Here is a 19,065-nt window from a genome sequence, read left to right on the forward strand (position 1 = left end):
CATTACACAATCCTGAATTCAAGTCTGATTATACAGAGTTTTTGAATTCATGTACTACCTTAGGCCTAAATGTCTAGTAGTCTTTCGCTACAAAAAGAAATTAATAAAATACTGACAGACCTTGACATGAAATCAAGTCCGGAGTTGCGTTATCATTTTAAAACAGTATAATGAACTTCGTTTAAGGGCTTTGTGTGGTGGAGTGGTGTTTGGATTTGATTCTTTTAATTTTTTGATCAACCATTTAAGCCAACCCGACTGGCTTTTTTGTCAATTTCTAAGCCAGTGCTTTGCATACAAATTCCGACGGGATGTTTGCAAACACCGAATATGCGAGAATAATTTTGGTTATATATTATTATACCTTCCCTCGCTCGGCTAGATAGGGGAAATTGTTTTACTCAAAAACTCTCTTGTTCTCTTTTGGTTGAATATTCTTAACTTCAAGTTTTACTTCAACCAAATAGTGTGGACATAGAATAATGGGCTAATGATACATACCAAACTTAAAATGACATGTAAATGTAGTTAACTGTTGCTCGCGCTCGCGGTCTGCGTTCTTATGTAATGTCCATTTAATTTTGCCCGTTTACAATGATTAAATGACAAGCCTAAATGAAAGGCAGTCTCCTAAAAACTAGCGCATTGCAGACAATTGCATGTGTCACAACATGTTTGGAACAAGTTACAATATTAACACATTAGCTATACCTGATGGATAAAAAAAATGATATAATACAAATATTGAGTGGCTTAGAGTGGAATGGGAGGAATATTATCGCAAGGTAAAATTTGGACTGTTCCATTTCACGAGGCAAAGCCGAGTGAAATGGAACAGTCCAAATTTTACCGAGCGATAATATTCCTTCCATTCCACGAATTCAAGCCACTCAATATTTGTTTTATATAACTGACATAATAGGCCCTAGATCCTTGCCATTTGATGTATTTAAAAAGTATAACATTATGAAAAATCACACAAATTACTGACAACCAAAAATCATATAGCGCCGCGTAGCGGCAACAATGCACAAATCGGATCATAACCTTTTGCACAGGTGCTCCTTTAATTTAACAGCGGCGCCGCGGCGCTGTACTGCTCAAAAACATTGGGAACAAGGATGATCCTAAATGTTGAATGGGAAATGCTATTCCCATGGGCGAATAGGTATTTTTGATCGCCGGTGCGGATGGGAGTAATAGTGAATGTCACGTTAAGTAAGTTCCACCAATCAAATGACAAGGATCTGTATGTCAGATATATAACAAAATATATGTTGTGTGTTATATGGTCCGTAAAAGTGCGATAAAACTTGGTTACCTGCCTAGAGAATGGTGCGCTGCAAAGGCCTACGTCTCATACTTCAGGCATAATGAAAACAGTACACTCATTCCAATCCCCAGCTTTACTCTAAGAATACCGTTATTCAAACCAATTTTGTTTACAAGTTTGGAGAAAGCACTGAATGCCACGAACATTCCACTAGATGTCGTGGGGTTATTAAAGGAACACGTTGCCTTGGATCGGTCGAGTTGGTCTTTGAAAAGCATTTGTAACCGTTTCTTATAACATGCATATGGTTAGAAAGATGGTTTAAAAGCAGAATAAAATGATCCACACAAATTTGCCTCGAAATTGCGTGTTTTTTTATTTTACTTTGCGATAACACGGTCGGCCATTTATGGGAATCAAAAATTGACTCCCATAAAATGGCCGACCGTGCTAGTCGACGAGGTACAAGGAAAACCACGCAATTTCGAGTGATACTTGTGTGGGTCATTACATTCTACTTTTAAAATATCTTTATAATCATATGAATTATATAACAAACGGTAACAAACGCATTTAAAAGACCAAGGACACCGATCCAAGGCAACGTGTTCCTTTAATTCTGTCCGAGCTGGATTTTCAAAAAGAAAACAACAATGTCGGAGATGGGTGGCATCACTGCATGCCTTGTTTCTTAACTATCATTATTGTTTGAAGTTGCACACTGGCAATAGCTAATGTTATTGGTTAAATATGAGGATTGAAATTATTTTACTTCTCCACAAACAACAGCGATGCCTTACATGTTGGTAAATACAAATCTATTTGACCAGAGCATAATGGGGTTCGGCAGTTTGAACAAACGCCCTCTCTTGACAACTATCAGGCGTTTCCGTTGGGAAACACGCACTAGTTGGCGACAAGTCCAAAGCACATGGCCGTTTGTTTACACCGTCCGAACTCTCCTTAGCATCACCGACTGAGCCGCTTACACGTTTAGGTTTTTGAACCCGGGCGTACTGAAGTGTCCCGTCTTTGTTCAATTTGGTGTTTTCTTGGTGAGTGTCTTTGAGGGGAGACACAACTGTGTCCTCACAATCCGAGTCCATAGGTAAATCGCATGTTAACTTTGGCTGTAAGGTTGGCGATGATTGGTTGCGAAGATCATTGATAGAGTCTGATTGGTCTTCACTTTCATCAACCATTGCGTAATCATCTTCGAACACAACCTCGATCTCAAGTGATCCCGTATCTTTACTTTCTGAGTCAGAATCATCAATCCCAGTGCTGGGGGTTTTGGCTTTGTTTTCGTTGGTCTGATAGTTTGAAAGGAGGTTGTCAGTTTCAGTTACGTCCTGGTCTGAATCTATCTCCGCGTAGTCCCCTTCACTTGCCGACGTTGCAGCCGATAATCTCTCCAGATTAACGTTGGCTGGTCTTTGGTATTTCTGTGGGACATCGCGTAATTGGAATTTATGTGTTTTAGTGACGGCACTGGGGCGGTCACTCTCGGCTCCTAGGACGGCTACAGCGGATGTCTCACTAGATAAAAATGGAGGAATGTTAGCGAATAGGGAGTTAGGGGCGCGGTAAGGGTCTGGAGTACGGTGCCCAGGTGTGACTGCATCATCTTTGGGTTTGGCTGGTAGAGGTCGCTTAAGACTGTTCGATCTCGCCATTGCGCCGACTGCTGGTTGGCCGAGAGACTTCAAACTACCGAACCGGCGGAACGGTTGCTCCTCTACGAATGTCACACTAGGTGCGCGGTACTCATTAGGCCTTGCCGGCAGAGGGCGCTTGAGACTTCCGCCGCGATGCTTTGCGTCTGATGTTCCTGACGGGCGTGCCACGTCCGTTATGGCATACGCAGCAACAAGGGACTCCACCTCGGCATCGTTGCCTCCAAACTCAGGTGGGATTATCATTGATACCTGAGGCAATGCAATGGGTCCCGCTGGTACCGGGGGTGGACGACTCGACCCAAAACTAAACCTGCGATTACGAGCGGTCAAATCGCAGTCCGGAGTAATGGTTTCCGACACTTCGATACCGTCAAACTCTGAACATTGATTCTCAGTATCGACACTGCTTTGTTCGAGCTTCGCCTGTCCTGGTATTCCTTCGTAGTACGGGTTTGAGTACGGGTGTTCCAGTGTGAAATACTCGGGCTGACATTCAGGGTCCGTATCCAGTTCAAATGTGTCCACTGAACCACAGCCGGCTGGGTTCTTATATCCTTTCAAAGTACCGATACTAATGGATGGGGAATCGGTAATCGTGTTTGCGACATAGTCAAGCGGCACACAGTCCGATGGCGGACCACGTGTGTCAGTTGTCTTGGAATCAGTGACTCTACGGTTAGACGCCCTCTGGCGGGAGAGAAATACAGTCAAGAGTACAATTACGGTAATGAGTAAGAGCCCAACAACCGAAGCGCTGATTACTAACGGCATAATAAGTCCATCCCATGTGTCTTCTTGTGTTTTCGCGTTCCCCTGGTTTTCAAAGAGGGCGTTTAGCAGGGATGTGGATTCTAAACCAGGGGACAACCCACCTCCAAAAGTTGAGGTGCGTGGACGGGAAACCCCGCCAGTATCGGGGGACATGGTACTAGAACCGCCGTTTCGTGTTTGCTGTAAATTAATTGTTACGCTATCATTACCTTTAAAACCAGTGGAATGTTTCACAGCACACTCTAAGATACTGGCGTTGTGCGATGCATTCACGGGTCCAAAGGTAAATTCCTCAGTGTATACTTCGGTGTCGTGACCGTTGATGAACCAGTTATAGGCTAGGGGTCTAAGGTCTTTATTTGCCACACACCTGTACGTTAAATTGTCTCCGATCATTGGGTTTTCGTCGGCAGCTTGCAAGAGTACTGGAATATAACGACGTAATGGGATGAGAAAGCATGTTCGGCTCTGCTCAAAACACATAAAACGTGCGTCGTAATCCTTGTCTGTCAACACACGCGTCACGACGTTCCGCAAAACCGGGTTACGAGATGTGTTACCAGTCAGAAATGATGGCAATGATTTAGCCGAGTACATCCACCTCAGTTCCCCCATATAGTTCGGGTTACGTGATTCACACACTAAATCTACAGTGTCTCCTACCATAGGTATACTGACCGAGGACTTCACGTAACACTGGGGATCGAATGGTGCAACGGTCAGCTCTGCGGTGTGAGAGAATTTAAAAAATCCCTCGTGGGTTGACGCCGCAAACATCTGACAGCGGTAACTGGCGGCGTCTGTGGCGGTAAAGTTCACTATTTTAAGGTTGAATTCCCCCCGAGATGCGTCGCCTGAAATCGAGTACCTTTGGAGCTGGTCGGTGTTTAGACTGGACAATTTCAGGTCTTTGTTGTGGCTGATGACCGAGTCACGGCTCCACCAAACGATGGCCGTGGTGTTAATGTATTGCTCAACGGAGCAGTGAAGCACCACTGTGCTCCCCGGCAACGCGCTAGTGTCCGACGGTTGCTCGCGAAACGTGTAAATCGCCAAACTCCGTTGTAAAGTTATCCCCACGACAAAGAAGAACATCCATAGAGACGCCATGTTGCCACGCATAGCAGCAGTCATTGTAAAATTAAAGACCCGGTCCGAAATTATCATGTCCTTTTAATGACTGCGACAAAAATGCTCTTGCGTTAACAAGCTGTTAACTATGACTCACACAGGCTTATTCCATCATCACCAAGTACTTAGCATCAAAATACAGATAGCACGTTCAATGGGTACACTTTCAATTCGAGCACACTAGACAGTCCAGTTTAACCTCCACCGAAGTAATGAATCCAATTTTCGCAAACTCTGCTATTTTATATATCCACGATGTCCAATGTTCAAATCGGTCTGATGGGACAACCGATGTACCCAGAGTATGTGTTCAGACGTTGATGTCTATTCATATTGTGCTGTCATGTTCATGTGACTCGTTCGTCGGGTGGGTGGGCTGGTTTTCCCAGTTTATAATTCTAAAATAGGCGTAGATCTTTATAGGCAGGAAGAGAAAACGCCACCCGTGTGTGAGCGGGAAAAGTCACCGGTTTCCGGCCAGACCAATGGTGTAGACCTTGGTTGAAGAGTGTACCGTGCACTGTCTAGTCTAACCATTGAGCAGTGAATGGTCTAACAGCACATACACATTTGATACAATATCCACTAATAGCACATCCCTCGAATAGAGCAAACCGCTTTACCACCGCTTAACCAGTTCGTAATGAAATTCACGTACATCAGTTTGTTGACATGGTTACTGAGTCACTTTAGCCATAGAGCAAACTGCGCATACAATGCATAATGCTCAGTGAGTCAGAAAACGCGGGTAAAATTATCATTCTTGATCCATTCATTATTCCTTACTTCTACTTGACATCGAGTAGAATATCAAAACACTTTAAATAACTGATGTATTTTAGATTTCTAATTGTCAGGGTATACTTCGGCACAGAGTCAGAAAAAAATGATGTCATGAATTACTTGCCGTGAATCAATCACTGCGGTGGTTTGAGTCCCCGGACTCTAATACTGGGCGTGAATTGCTGGATGTGATGACGGGTGCCATACGGCATGCCCCACGGCTACGACACGCTACACCCCGTAGTCCATCTCGTAACTCCAAAATGCCATTCATGTTGTGCACTGTACATGTTCATGTGCAGATAGCTCTGTGTTCACAATGACCTACACTGACAACTGTCCTGCTACAAGACTGACACATTAAAGAGGGTGAAGAATTACTAGTTCAGGGAAGAAACTCATAGACAGATGTGGTCCGATGGCAACCGAAAGCGAGGAGTTACTGACGACACGTAGACACCCAAAGCACAATACGTCTTCAAAAGTTCACACTGAAATCCTCGGACCACAGCACACGTAATTTCAGAGCCATCTGTCGCCTATTCGCCCTCGCAAATCACATGGGACTGCAAGGGCCTGGGATAGCACTTCCGCTAAATCGTGAAATTGGAGATTTTCTCCCGAAATTAAAATAGTTACCTCGCCTCTCACCATGTGCGTTACGACATCTAAACAATGCCTTGAGATAATGAGAATGCTTGCATTGGCTCCGTGGTTGTATTTTGTAAACAGACGCCGGTAACCTTGCTGCCTCATTACCCGCTCATCCGCGCACATCATTACGTCCGAATCGTATACACGCACTGGTTGAAACTGTACCCTAAAATGCCTAGAGGAACGTGGCGAGAGAGAGGGTAGTACGGTTTATTTTGACGGTGGCTGTTTCATGTCTTCAAACACAGCCGGTTTAAACATTACTGCAACTCCCAAATCACTGCCTGTATACCGCAGTGATGGTCTAGCCATGGTCTAGCTACCTCCACAATACCATTCCTTCCCGTAATGTAGAAGTGTTTTCCCAATATCTGGCCGATAAGTCATTGCACCACCTAATGTACCCAGGGAAACAATTCAAATTCGATGTTTCCAACGGGATTAAAGATAATTGAAATAACATTGACCATAAAGCAAGCATTAAACGCAACATTGATTCAAGACGGAGCATCTTGAAGTTGAAAGTGTTGTCAATGTTATGAAGAATGAAACGCAACTTTGATGTAGGTGCAGTGTACATGGGAATTATACATCAACAATCAGGGTTCAATCACGTTTTTTTCTTGGGATGTCTTGTAATCACTCTATTCTTACTGTTTGTAATATTTTTTTATTTGTGTCCCCAACTTTGCAATTTTTGTAATTCTGGTTACCATGGATGTGGAATTCTACCTCATGCTTGTACATGGTAAGCTGGTTGGTACCCCTGCTAAATACATCAAAGCATGGGGAATAGTGATCAAGGCTATGCACTCGCCTTTCTATGCTTAAACACATGAAACAGTCGTAAACCAGGAACTAACTGGAAGTTAACAAGCACCCCCCCCCCCATTACATTCCTTCAAGATGTATCACTCATGAGTGAGTGTAGGAAATTCGTCCTCACATAGAGCCGTCCTCCATACATGCATAGAGCGAGTGAAGAGGTTTTATCTCGTATGTCAACACTATCCCATGACGGGCATTTTACCAACCTCGCCTCCACGATGTTTACTTATGTTTTAACATTGAATTGTTGTTTTGCTCAAGACGTGACATCATCGCATTAACTGTACTTTCGGTTTCTAATGAACTAACCCCACCCAACCTCCGCAGGCAACCTTCCACACGTAACGGTCGACATAATTATTGTGTCCGAGACTGCGGACACAATTTAATTCAGCAAAACACCACCACTTTCCACGGTATTAGGGAAACTCCGTTGGTTATGCTGGCCGTACATGTGCCCATCTTCACCCGGCATGCGCGGCAGGTAGACAATGTCAGGCGTGTGATTTCTCAGGGCCTGTCCTGATTTTGGGATTTTCTCAAATATTATTTTCTTGAAATTGAAAGAAGTAAAGTAGTCAGCAAAGGATGAACTGAAAGAAATTGTCCACCAGTTGTGTTTAAACCTAGGGTTCGGTGATGCACATAGGCTGTAAACCTCCTGCGTTGTAACATGGGAGGTTCCGGCTCTAGAAAAGGGGGAACCTATGAAAACCCGTAAGCTGTTTATTGATGGAATATTGATACTTGGCAAAATTTAATCCCTCGTAATGTAGGCCTACACCCAATATAAGGTTTGTGATCCTTTCTCTATGGTTTGTCAATCAACGCTCCTGATGGGCATATTCGCTTTTGTTCGAAAACACTATTAATTTGGGCTCGGCACCGTTATTGGTTTAATAATCCATATAGGCCTAAAGCATACGAGCCAAATGAAGTAGGCCTAAATCATATCCGATATAATTTCTCTCTCCATTTATTTTATATAAAAAGCTCTAGAGGGAGATAAAAATGTGAAACTAATAAATGTTTACATAAGTGTTCTATTTTAAGGGGGAAAAGAGTTACCAACTCATGTTCAGACCTATGGTGTATCATGTTTGCTATAGCAGTAACCTTCGTGCAGATCTCAATCAACACCTAGAGTTGTTGTGCTCACTGTGTTTTCACCTAAACACCAAGTTCAAGCGACTCTCGTCCCCCGGGAAACCTCGTTAACCACTCACCGTCGGGCGACCTTGTCATGGCACTGACCCTGTGACCCTTTGGCTTAATTTCAACAGATTGGAGATGCTGGTACTATACTTCAACATAACGCCAAATAAGTAGGCCTTTTCAAAATCCTAGTATGGACATGCGACAGTCCCCGTATTGAAAGTGATTCTATGAAGCAAATAAGAGACCAGATGACCATACATGCATTCGCCATGAAGACAGTCAGACAATGCTAATGAAACGTCGAGAGAAATCATCTGGCTCCTTATCAACCAATGTCATGCAATGTTTCAATTCCAAAGTAGATAGGAGAGGCCAAGGCCCCAAGACAAACCAATCGTGTTGAGGACGTAAAGGGCGTAAGCAATCATGCAAAATTGTGTTTCAACCGAGTGTGTGCAAGTTTAATTGGTTTTCTGCCATTGCGCACAAGGAACAAATTGTAATTGAAGAACTCCGGTAAAATGTTCTATTTCGATGTATCGATGATCATGTTTCGGAAACCATTTACATTAATATAAGAACTGCAACCTTTTTTTGAGTAGGATAAGCCTAATTGGATGTGGTGATGTTTTTTAAAGGGAAGGTACACGTTTGGTAATTGTCAAAGACCAGTCTTCTCACTTGGTGTATCCCAACATAAGCATAAAATAACAAGCCTGTAAAAATTGTAGCTAAATTGGTCATGGAAGTTGCGAGAAAATGATGAGAGAAAAAACACCCTTGTTGAACGAATTTGTATGCGTTCAGATAGGAATAAAAGACTTCTGGCTAGAAGTCCTTTATTATTTTAGTGAGAAATTACATCGTTCTCAAAATCTATGCTACTTCAGAGGAAGCCGTTTCTACTCATAATGTTCTATACCAACAGCTCTCCAATGCTCGTTACCAAGTCAGTTTGTTTTTAAGTGTACATTCCCTCTAAACAATACCGGAAACATGGGTTTTAGCAAATGACCTTTTAAAGGCAAGAAACAAGACTGACTCCTAAGACGTGACTGGATCGCATCACGTTTTCCTTATTTAAGCGTGGGAGAGCGGGTTACTAATGGTGGGAAAATATGACAAGATTTGGTCCACATGTGGTTTTTGGGTGGTGAAGTCCCAAACAACACAACCAAGACTGGAGAGGGAAACCTTTTGCGGTCGTGATGTGAAGGCCGCCACATCGTATATAGGGCAATGTAAAGACGAGCAGAATCGAAACGGTGTGGGGGAGGAAGACGGGGGGGGGGGGGGGGGGTGAAATGATTTTAAAAGTGTCGACTGTTTCAGGGAAAGTAGTGTACAGCTTGATTCAATACTAAACTTTCCACACCTGCAAACTTTTTTGGGAAATAAAACTTTTATAGAGCAGTTCATTTTGAAAAATAATTATTGTGCATGTCACCATGGATGGTGTCGCTAGTGCTACCACTGAGGAGGGCAGGATAAAATGACCACACAGTATCTTTGGTTTAGCATAATTATTTAGTTTTCCTCCTCCTAAAGCGATGGTCAGAACGGCATAATTTACAATTGGAACAAGCAATACATTACGCAACATGTTTCTGCCTGGTAACCTGCTCATCCCACACTTAACTGCCTGATGAAATGCCACCTGGGCAATGTACAAGTATAATGCAGATGGTTGTTTACCGTGTTTAAACACGTCCCGAGAATTTGGCGGGAAAATGAGCAAGGCCAGAGTTTGATGTAACAATGCACAAAGCTCCCGTTCCCGGATGTTTGGTTGGACAGTCATCTCACACATAGAAACAATCAGTTTTTTATGGTTTCTTATCTTGGACAGACATGCCCACTACAGGAGGAGAATACGACAGAGGAAAGGAACAATTGTATTACATCCCGTTCGTAGGAAAGGCTATAATTAACACAGACGGTGCCACTGCACTTCGCTCCAAACCGAGTGTTAGGCCGAGGGGGAATTAAAGGGGCACTACTGGTCGCATTGCACTTGCCATGGTCTGTGCGCATGCTCCATGCATAATATGGTGCAGTGATATGTACAACGACCTAAATAAACGTGTTATTACAAACCGTGTAACGTTCTTTTTAAAATTAACGTCACAAATTTCAAACGTAAAGTAGTTGTGAAACGTAAAGTAACCTTTAACTGTAACATCCTAAGATTTGATTATTGTTTGGGCGTAGGCGTGGGTTTCATAAACGTTTTAGACATTGCCCCCAACTTTTCGCCGCCTGGTTTGACTTTTAAAAGTACAATATTGGGTTTTTTAGTTAACGATAATGATGGGGTTTAAAAAAAAAATTAAGCATGGAGTTTGAAGTGGCAATAGTTTTTCCATCTTCATGAAATACCACGATGTTTGTACAAGAACCGCAGTCCAGTTTGCCATATCTTAAACAAAACTGAAAAACGTAAACTTGAAACCCAATGAAATGTTCAGAGAGACTAGAGTGATAGTCACGAGAACTATGATTTGTATAGCATTTAGGGTCGCCGTGTTTTGTCGGCGTATGTTGATTTGATGGGTAAAATCGAAGTCATCTGAATGTTCCAGTTACATTGTCTTAAAACTGCTAATAATTAGGCCAGAATTCAAACGTACACCGTGCACATTTCAAAAAGTTTATGAGCGATCTATGGGGATTCTGTTTATATCCTTTTTTCTTAATTACAAAATCAACGGGGCATTTCAGACGAAATAATTTCGCCTGATGCTAAATATTGTGTAATTTTTTTTCTGGATGAACGGGACACAATTTCTTTTCGGAGCCGTTACAAAAAGATGACCCTAACGTGGCATTTACTACCCAAACGATGGTTTATGCTTTCCCATGAAGACGATCAGACTTGGAGCACGCTGATCGAAACGTCATTGTCTTTGATATACCGTTGTCCATTTCATGTTGTACCATGGTGACACCATGGATGAAGCCAATGTCTTGTATTAGACTCAGTCATCTTCAGCATAAGATCAGACACTAAAGAAAACAATGATTATGTGTATGGATAAGGCGCCTGTCTCCGCCAAGTAGGCAAAGTATAGGTGCTTGAGGGCCTTATCTCGAGACGTATAGACTCCTTTAACCGCAGGTCATGACCCATTAGCACCTATCGGACACAAACAGTCATCTTCACTTTGTGATCCTATTGTGGTCAGCTATTTGTGGATGGAGCTCTGGCGACCGCATATCCGGTGCCTCACTAATAGAAACCCGAGGGAAATGGCCAAAAACAAACGAATTTAGATCCTCAAAGAATGCTTTGAGAAACCATTTTACGATAAAAGTCACCAATGCAAAGAAGACAAAGGAAATGAAATCTCTCTCGATATATCGCCTTGACAAGAAACACTTGGAGGTGTGTGTGTGTGGGGGGGGGGGGGGGTACGTGTGGCACGTAAATTTCGTCACCAATTGATGTCTGTTCATGTTTGCCCCACCCTCCCACATTTTTACTAAATTCTATTCAGTTTAAAGCGATTCCAAGCACAACTTTTAAAATAACTGATAAAGCACCACAAATATTGTGTAGATTTTTGCTTTTATCGCGAATATTCAAATTGTAGCCACTTACACCATAACCAAGGAAGGGACAAATTTATAATATTTAATTGATCATACTTATTATGTCATCAATCACCACTATTCTGAGGTACACTGCCTCCCATCACACTAATTACACTATCCGTTTCACGGGGAGTCACCGGAATTTTGTTTATTATTTGTGGGTGATTTTTCGCCTTGTCACCCGTCAAAGACAGATGTCCCGTGGAAATTGATTTCTTCCTTCGTGTTATTTCGTGTTATGAAATCGTTTGATACTAATTACCAGAACCAAAAGTGACAGTATGATTTATGTTTACAACAAGTATAGCGTTATCGTTATGAACGAGACTTCTGGTAAATTAATTTTCTTCTTGTATTTTTACTAACTGTTTGGAACTGCATGTTGAAGGCATTGTATACGCCTGGTAACCACTCCTAAAATCAATGACAATCAAAACGTATTGGTTAGAATAGAAGTACCGTATCTTTCGACAGCATACATCACGTTGAGATATTTTTATCGCGAAGTTTAGGGTGCATGGTTTTGGAAAAATTAATCAGTTTGTATCCCCGAAATTTAAGTTTGAGAAACGTTAAGAAACGTTTCTCAGAATTGTGTATTCCAAGTTATTATTCTTCCTGCGTGGACTAAAAACCGCTCTGGATTTTTTTTGTATTTTAGGATTAAAGGCAAAATAATTGCATGACAACTTACTTGCTAACGAGCAATTGAGAGCTGATGAAGTATAACACATTGTGAAAAAAAGTAGTTTTTGAGCGGAGGTAATTTCTCACTCAAATATTAAAATATTTCAGTCCTGAAGCCTTTCATTTGGTAACTGAAATCACACAAATTTTTGCAACAACGTTGCTTTTCTTTCTTTCAATACTTTCTTGCAACTTCGATGACCAATTGAGCCCAAATTTTCACAGATTTGGTATTTAATTCATAAGTTGGGATACTGAGAATACTGGTCTTTGACAATTACCAAATGTGTCCAATACAAAACAATCGAACGAACTCTAAAGGTGAAGGCCTACGTACTTTATGCAATAAGGCACGGACGAGTTGGATGCAGTCTTCCATAGCGGAACCAACGAATTACTCCGATGCACAACAACTTTGATATTATCAGTGATAAGAGAATAATTGATTGTTTTATCAAACCAACCGTAAACAATAGGAACTATTGAACGCTGCCCAAGCGAGAATTGCTCAACATCCGACAAATATTTCCACGGACTCGTTGTATCAGCAACAGGACAGTCTGAAATGAGGTTGCGAGTCCAGAAATAGGTGATTATAAAACACAAAAATGATGCGAAGAAGGGTTTTAGGAAAGTGGTAGGTGAGTTTTGGAGCAAAACGAGAAGCAATGATGACAACCTCATGTTGGAGTGCTCCTGTTCTCATGTTCTCCCTGCCTGTGGTATACGCTTTCCAACAATGCCAGGTAAAACACATGAGGACCAGTCAGCAATGTCAACCAATTAGGCCTACGCCAGTAGACTGATTGTTTAGCTAGACATCAAACAAGTACACGAACTGTAAACCAGTCTGCAAACGGTTTACATTATAAGTATCGAGCCAGTGTTGGTTAATTTGATTGACAATATGGCGCCTGTTCATGTACCGCCACCAATCCGACGACGACGGGTGTCTGTATAGTCGTCCGTTGAGAGTGAATGTTTGGGTACGTTTAGTAAAACACAAACCTGAGATCACCTTAAAGGAACACGTTGCCTTGAATCGGTCAAGTTGGTCTTTGAAAAACTTTTGTAATCGTTTATTATAAAATGCATATGGTTGGAAAGATGTTTTAAAAGTAAAAGTTTTAACAGCTTTAAAACACAAATTGCATGGTTTTCCTTTTACCTCGTCGACGAACACGGTCGGCCATTTATGGATGGCCGACCGTCTTAGTTCGTAAAGTAACAAGAAAACCACGCAATTTCGAGGCAAATTTGTGTGGATCATTGTATTCTACTTTTAAAACATCTTTCCAACCAATGCATTTTATAACAAACGGTTATAATCGCTTTTTATAGACCAACTCGACCGATCCAAGGCAACGTGTTCCTTTAACGCACGCAATACAATAGACCATTCCCATGAAATATGTTAATTGAACATAGCGCGTGCGCTCTAAAGTTTTGGTTGGCAAAATGAGGGAACATCGAGTTGTTTTGAACACGGCTAATGGGTGCGTGACGCAGACGCGATTGTGCGTCTGCTTAGTGCACAACTCAATGGTGTTTGCCAACCAACAGGGTCTGTACGCATGCGTGAATGTAATTAGCATATTTCATGGGAAGGGTCCATGATTGTTGTAACTTTGAGCCAATCACGTTTGAGTGGTTCGACTCTTTCAAATTCCCCCAGATTTCTCAGTTCCAGCTTGAATAAAACTATCAAGTCAATCTTTGAAATGAAACAGAAAGAAGGATCTTCAAAAGCCATAAACACCGACACCTTTCACAAATATTGCTTGGCCTCACGCACAATGCCCTTTCCCTTCCAGTCTAAAATAAATGCATTGTTCAGCCTTGTTATTTCACACGGATAATACATTTTCTCACAGTTTTTGTCAACAAATCCACATCCCCTGAGTGCCAAACATGAGGTCATTCCAGGAAGTTGTTATTTTAAACTGCAAAAATTATAGGCAAAGGTGGTTGAAAACACCGGGATGTTTCCGAACTGGGTGTCATCTGACATTCCGTTTGTTTGTTTTACACAATTTTAGCTCTTTAAACTGTTTGGTTTAGAACCCGTGGATAACTTACACTTTCGTTTTTAGTCACGCTTCGCGTGTGAGTGGCTGAGTCAACGTGCTGTCAGCTTATAAATCGTTTACTAATTTGCCAATCATGCTTACCAAGTCTCATTGATGAACACGCGCCGTTCGCTAACGACCAAAGGGAAATCCACAATACTAGAAGTTTAGATCGCACAGCTTTCAAGCTAACACTGCATATTAATTTTATGCGAGGATACCAGCCGTCGGGTTGGAGATATCTTGATCTGCAGTCTACACGCCTGCCCTGTCCCTGATGGGATCGTAAATTATTCATTACGGATAAACCCCGTTTGCACAGCAGCAGTTGGTGAAGATGCGACAGAGAGATTGCAAGGTGTTGTAATTTTAATAATACAAGACGTGGTAATGGCATGACGTTTCGACTCTGAGCAGAGTCTTTCTCAAAAGCTAAAAAGACAAAGGTTTTAAGACTAACCGGCAACCCTTTGCGTCTATCTTTGGTTGCATCTGTTTGCCGCAACACAGGCATTCTTCTTGTCTACATGAAGATAGGAGTACGAAACGGTGTTAGACGTCATGTTCAAACGAGTAACCTGAAGCTAAATGAATTTTGGCTCGTGTTGTATAATTGTATTGTTCCCTTCTGGATATATTTGCCACTTGTTTTCAATGCTATGTTAGCTATTTTGTAATTCTGTTCAGCGAATTTGCCTGACTCTTTACTCGTTGTACAGTCAGTCTATCTTCCTTGCCCTATGCTATAACAATCCACACTTTCAGGCGGTGACCACTACCCTGCATTGCCCCACCCTTCCACCAAACCCAATATACATCTTGATTGAACATCATTGGATCTTAATTATCACTGTAGCACGGTCCTTTCTCTATGAGCCAACATAGTCAGGGATTTTTGTTTTTGTTCAAACCGTTGGGACAGCAAATGTTTTACAAATTCAGGGGGGTGTCGTGTTACTTTTTCAATATTATGTGAAGGGCATAATGGTTTAAGGTTGAATAAGGCAGTGAGGGTGCTCAGGTTTTACAAGTTGGTGATGAGTAACTGCAGGCACGAGTCCCATTGCACTGGAGTATGTCATCACCCAAACACAAAGGATTCAACTCCTTTATTTCACTGTCAATAAGTAATTAAGTTCCCTATTCACGCTATGGCAGCATTAGATCACCAAATGATTGCTTTTAATGAAAACAATAAGATCATTCGGCACTATGATCCGCTGCTTGTTCGGTTAAAATGGTACTGCATGGTGAGACAGAAAATATATATTTTTTCGATGACAGTTTACTTTTCGACCAGTGAGTGTGTTGTGATAATATTTTCATGAAGACAACTCAAGCATAACCCGGAATGGTTACATGTGGGATTTAAAACCGGACTATGCGTCAGTTTGACAAATTTCTGGGACAGTTTGACGTCATGACTCAGAAATGAGTCAGACCCCAGGGACCCATCTGGGTCATTTCTGACCCGAATTCTGTTTAGAGTGTTAGTAATCGAAGCGTTTTATTTTCTTGGCTCTGTGTTGATAGTCATAGTTTGAGAGTTACTCATTCTGTTTTTTTGTCACATTATTACAACGTAGTCACAACACTCATCTTCTGATGAGTGTGACCGATGGGCATTCCCGCAGATTGATCACTGGCAGAGCTGACAATAACACATCGTTCAACCCGGAATATGTTGCACATAATTATAACACATTATATATGATATAAAACAGTTTCAATGATCAGGAATATTTTCTACATGTGTTCAACAACACATGAAATGATTGGTTTATGTGCAGATAATTTTCTGCAGAATCAGATAGAGTTGTCAGCTCTGTCACTACAAGACCACCTGAAAGGTCAAATAAATAATAATGAGACGTGGGCTGCCCACGAACTTATCGTCACAAGTGTGCAATATTTAATATTATATAACTGACATACAGATCCTTGTCATTTGACTGGTGGAACTTACTTCGTGACATTCACTATTGCTCCCATCCGCACCGGCGATCAAAAAGACCTATTCGCCCATGTCGAAAAGCATTTCCCATTCAACAGTTAGGATCATCCTTGTTCCCAATGTTTTTGAGCAGTACAGCGCCGCCGCGCCGCTGCTAAAACAAAGGAGCACCTGTTCAAAAGGTTGTGATCCGATTGCTATTAAATTAATTGTGCGTTGTTGCCGCTACGCGGCGCTTTATGATTTGTGGTTGTTTGTTCCGAACCAGTAGTTTGTATGATTTTTCATAAAGTTATACTTTTAAAATATATCAAATGACAAGGATCTACATGATGTCAGTTATAAAACAAATATTGAGTGGCTTTAAAGGAACACGTTGCCTTGGCTCGGGCGAGTTGGTCTATAAAAAGCGTTTGTAACCGTTTGTTATAAAATGCATGTTGGAAAGGTGTTGTAAAAGTAGAATACAATGATCCACACAAACATGTCTCGAAATTGCGTGGTTTTCCTTTTACTTTTCGAACTAACACGGTCGGCCATTTATGGGAGACAAATGTTTGAATAACTTGTTGATGTGTAGTCGCACAAAATAATGGGTAAATCGCAAGAACAGAACACTGAACACAGCATCTGCTTGTCTGCCTTGACTTTAACCAGCCTGATTTGACGGTTTCACCGTGGTTTAACGCAATTTCTCATAAAAACATTCTCAAGACGTCTCAAAAAAAAAATCTATGGTCTTTAATAAAGACACTGGACAGTACTATTGGTAATTGTCAAAGACCAGTCTTCTCACTTGGTGTATCTCAACATAAATAACAAACCTGTGAAAATTTGAGCTCAATTTGTCGTTGAAGTTGCGTGATAATAATGGAAGAAAAAAACACCCTTGTCACACAAAGTTGTGTGCTTTCAGATGCTAATCCGAGGTCTCGAAATCAAATTCGTGGACAATTACTTCTTTCTCGAAAACTACATTACTGCAGAGAGGGAGCCGTTTCTCACAATGTTTTATACTATCAACCTCTCCCCATTACTCGTTACGAAGAAAGGTTTTATGCTAACATTTATTTTGAGTAAATAGGGTCCACTGCCTTTAAAAGTCTCATTTATTGTTTGGCAATTTCAACTAGGAGCAATATTGTTGTGATGATTTGTTGGCTCATTCTGCGCACGGTGCCTGAACTGCAATAAAACATCCATGTTTTAGTATGGTATACATGACTCTAGTATCGCTCCTGTACGCTACAGTCTGTCTTCATAGCGTCTTGTGTTTCATCCCTTATCAGTCCGTCTGGCTACAACAAGCGTCCCACCGGTCTCATCATCGTCAAGCGCCAGGCCAGATATCAATTATTATTCAGGCATGACATTTCCAGAGTGGGCTGGCCATTACGGAGCCGGACCCAAGTGTACTAAATCATGTATTTTATCCCGTCTCGTACAAAAATAGACTCAGGCTTTTCATACAGCCAGTTTTTGTATATTTTCTGCACTATTTTACTGACACTTCAAATAAATAAACGCACTATGTTTATTTTTTACTTAGGCAATGACTTAAAGGCACTGAACACCTTTGGTTGTTGTAAAAAAAGAACTGTGAAAACTGTGCTCAATTGGTCATCGAATTTGCAAGAGAACAATGAACAAAACACCCTTTTTACCTCTTTCTCAAAAACTTTGTACTTTAAAGAGAGCCGTTTCTCACAATGCAACAACAGCTCTTCGTTGCTCGTTACCAAGTAAGTTTTGATGCTAACAATTAATTTGAGTAATTACCAAGTGTACAGTGCCTTGAATATCGTCACGGCAATGCAAACTACAATAGTACAAAGGGAAAACATGAAATAACTGTCGCGAGTGAAAAGAGGCAAAAATGTATTTGGAAATAAAACAGGTTATTGAGTAACGTCTGTCCGCCACATTTACTTGAATACCAACATGATATGCTACAATTAAAAATCCCAATCCTTCAATTGCTGTGTAGGTTGGCCAATAAAAAAATATGCCAAGGGGGTTTCCTAAAGTTTGCAACATTTACAAAACAGGATGCACCCTTTGCCAGCAGAATCATAATCCATGACCACAGCCGGAGTAAAGCAGACCTTTTGGAAACCAATATTGAAAGTGCAACTCATATTTTTTAACTTGTTTACCATAACGATGATCATGGCACGGAAGTGTCATGCAACAAATTGTTGTCCTTTTAACTTCTCTGAAAGTTCCAGTAAATTGTAAATTATTATTAACTGTAGGAATTGCATGCTTCTTCTGCCAATAGCCTCGAAGTAAAGTCAGGGCCTACTGCACTTTGAGTTTTAGTGTCAACTCTTGTTGTATTTGTAAGCTAAGATCATGAATACAAGTAGGTCTACTTAACACCATAGAGCAAGTTGATCACATCCGATAGGGTAGCTCTGTCCCTCTAATCATGAACGCTCTAATATTGTCACACGAGGTAACTTTTGCAGGCAACTTAGAGGC

At 41.4% G+C, this 19,065-nt stretch overlaps 1 protein-coding gene across 1 annotated transcript; it reads right to left on the minus strand.

The window, feature by feature from the left end:
* Positions 1-271: 271 nt before the first annotated feature.
* Positions 272-6,422, minus strand: LOC139946976 (uncharacterized). The gene has a single exon (XM_071944775.1). It carries the CDS (start codon positions 4,888-4,890, stop codon positions 2,092-2,094), a length of 2,799 nt encoding a protein of 932 aa, XP_071800876.1. The 5' UTR covers positions 4,891-6,422; the 3' UTR covers positions 272-2,091.
* Positions 6,423-19,065: the final 12,643 nt, after the last annotated feature.

Source organism: Asterias amurensis, chromosome 14 (genome assembly GCF_032118995.1).
Source record: "Asterias amurensis chromosome 14, ASM3211899v1".
Lineage (NCBI taxonomy): Eukaryota > Metazoa > Echinodermata > Asteroidea > Forcipulatida > Asteriidae > Asterias > Asterias amurensis.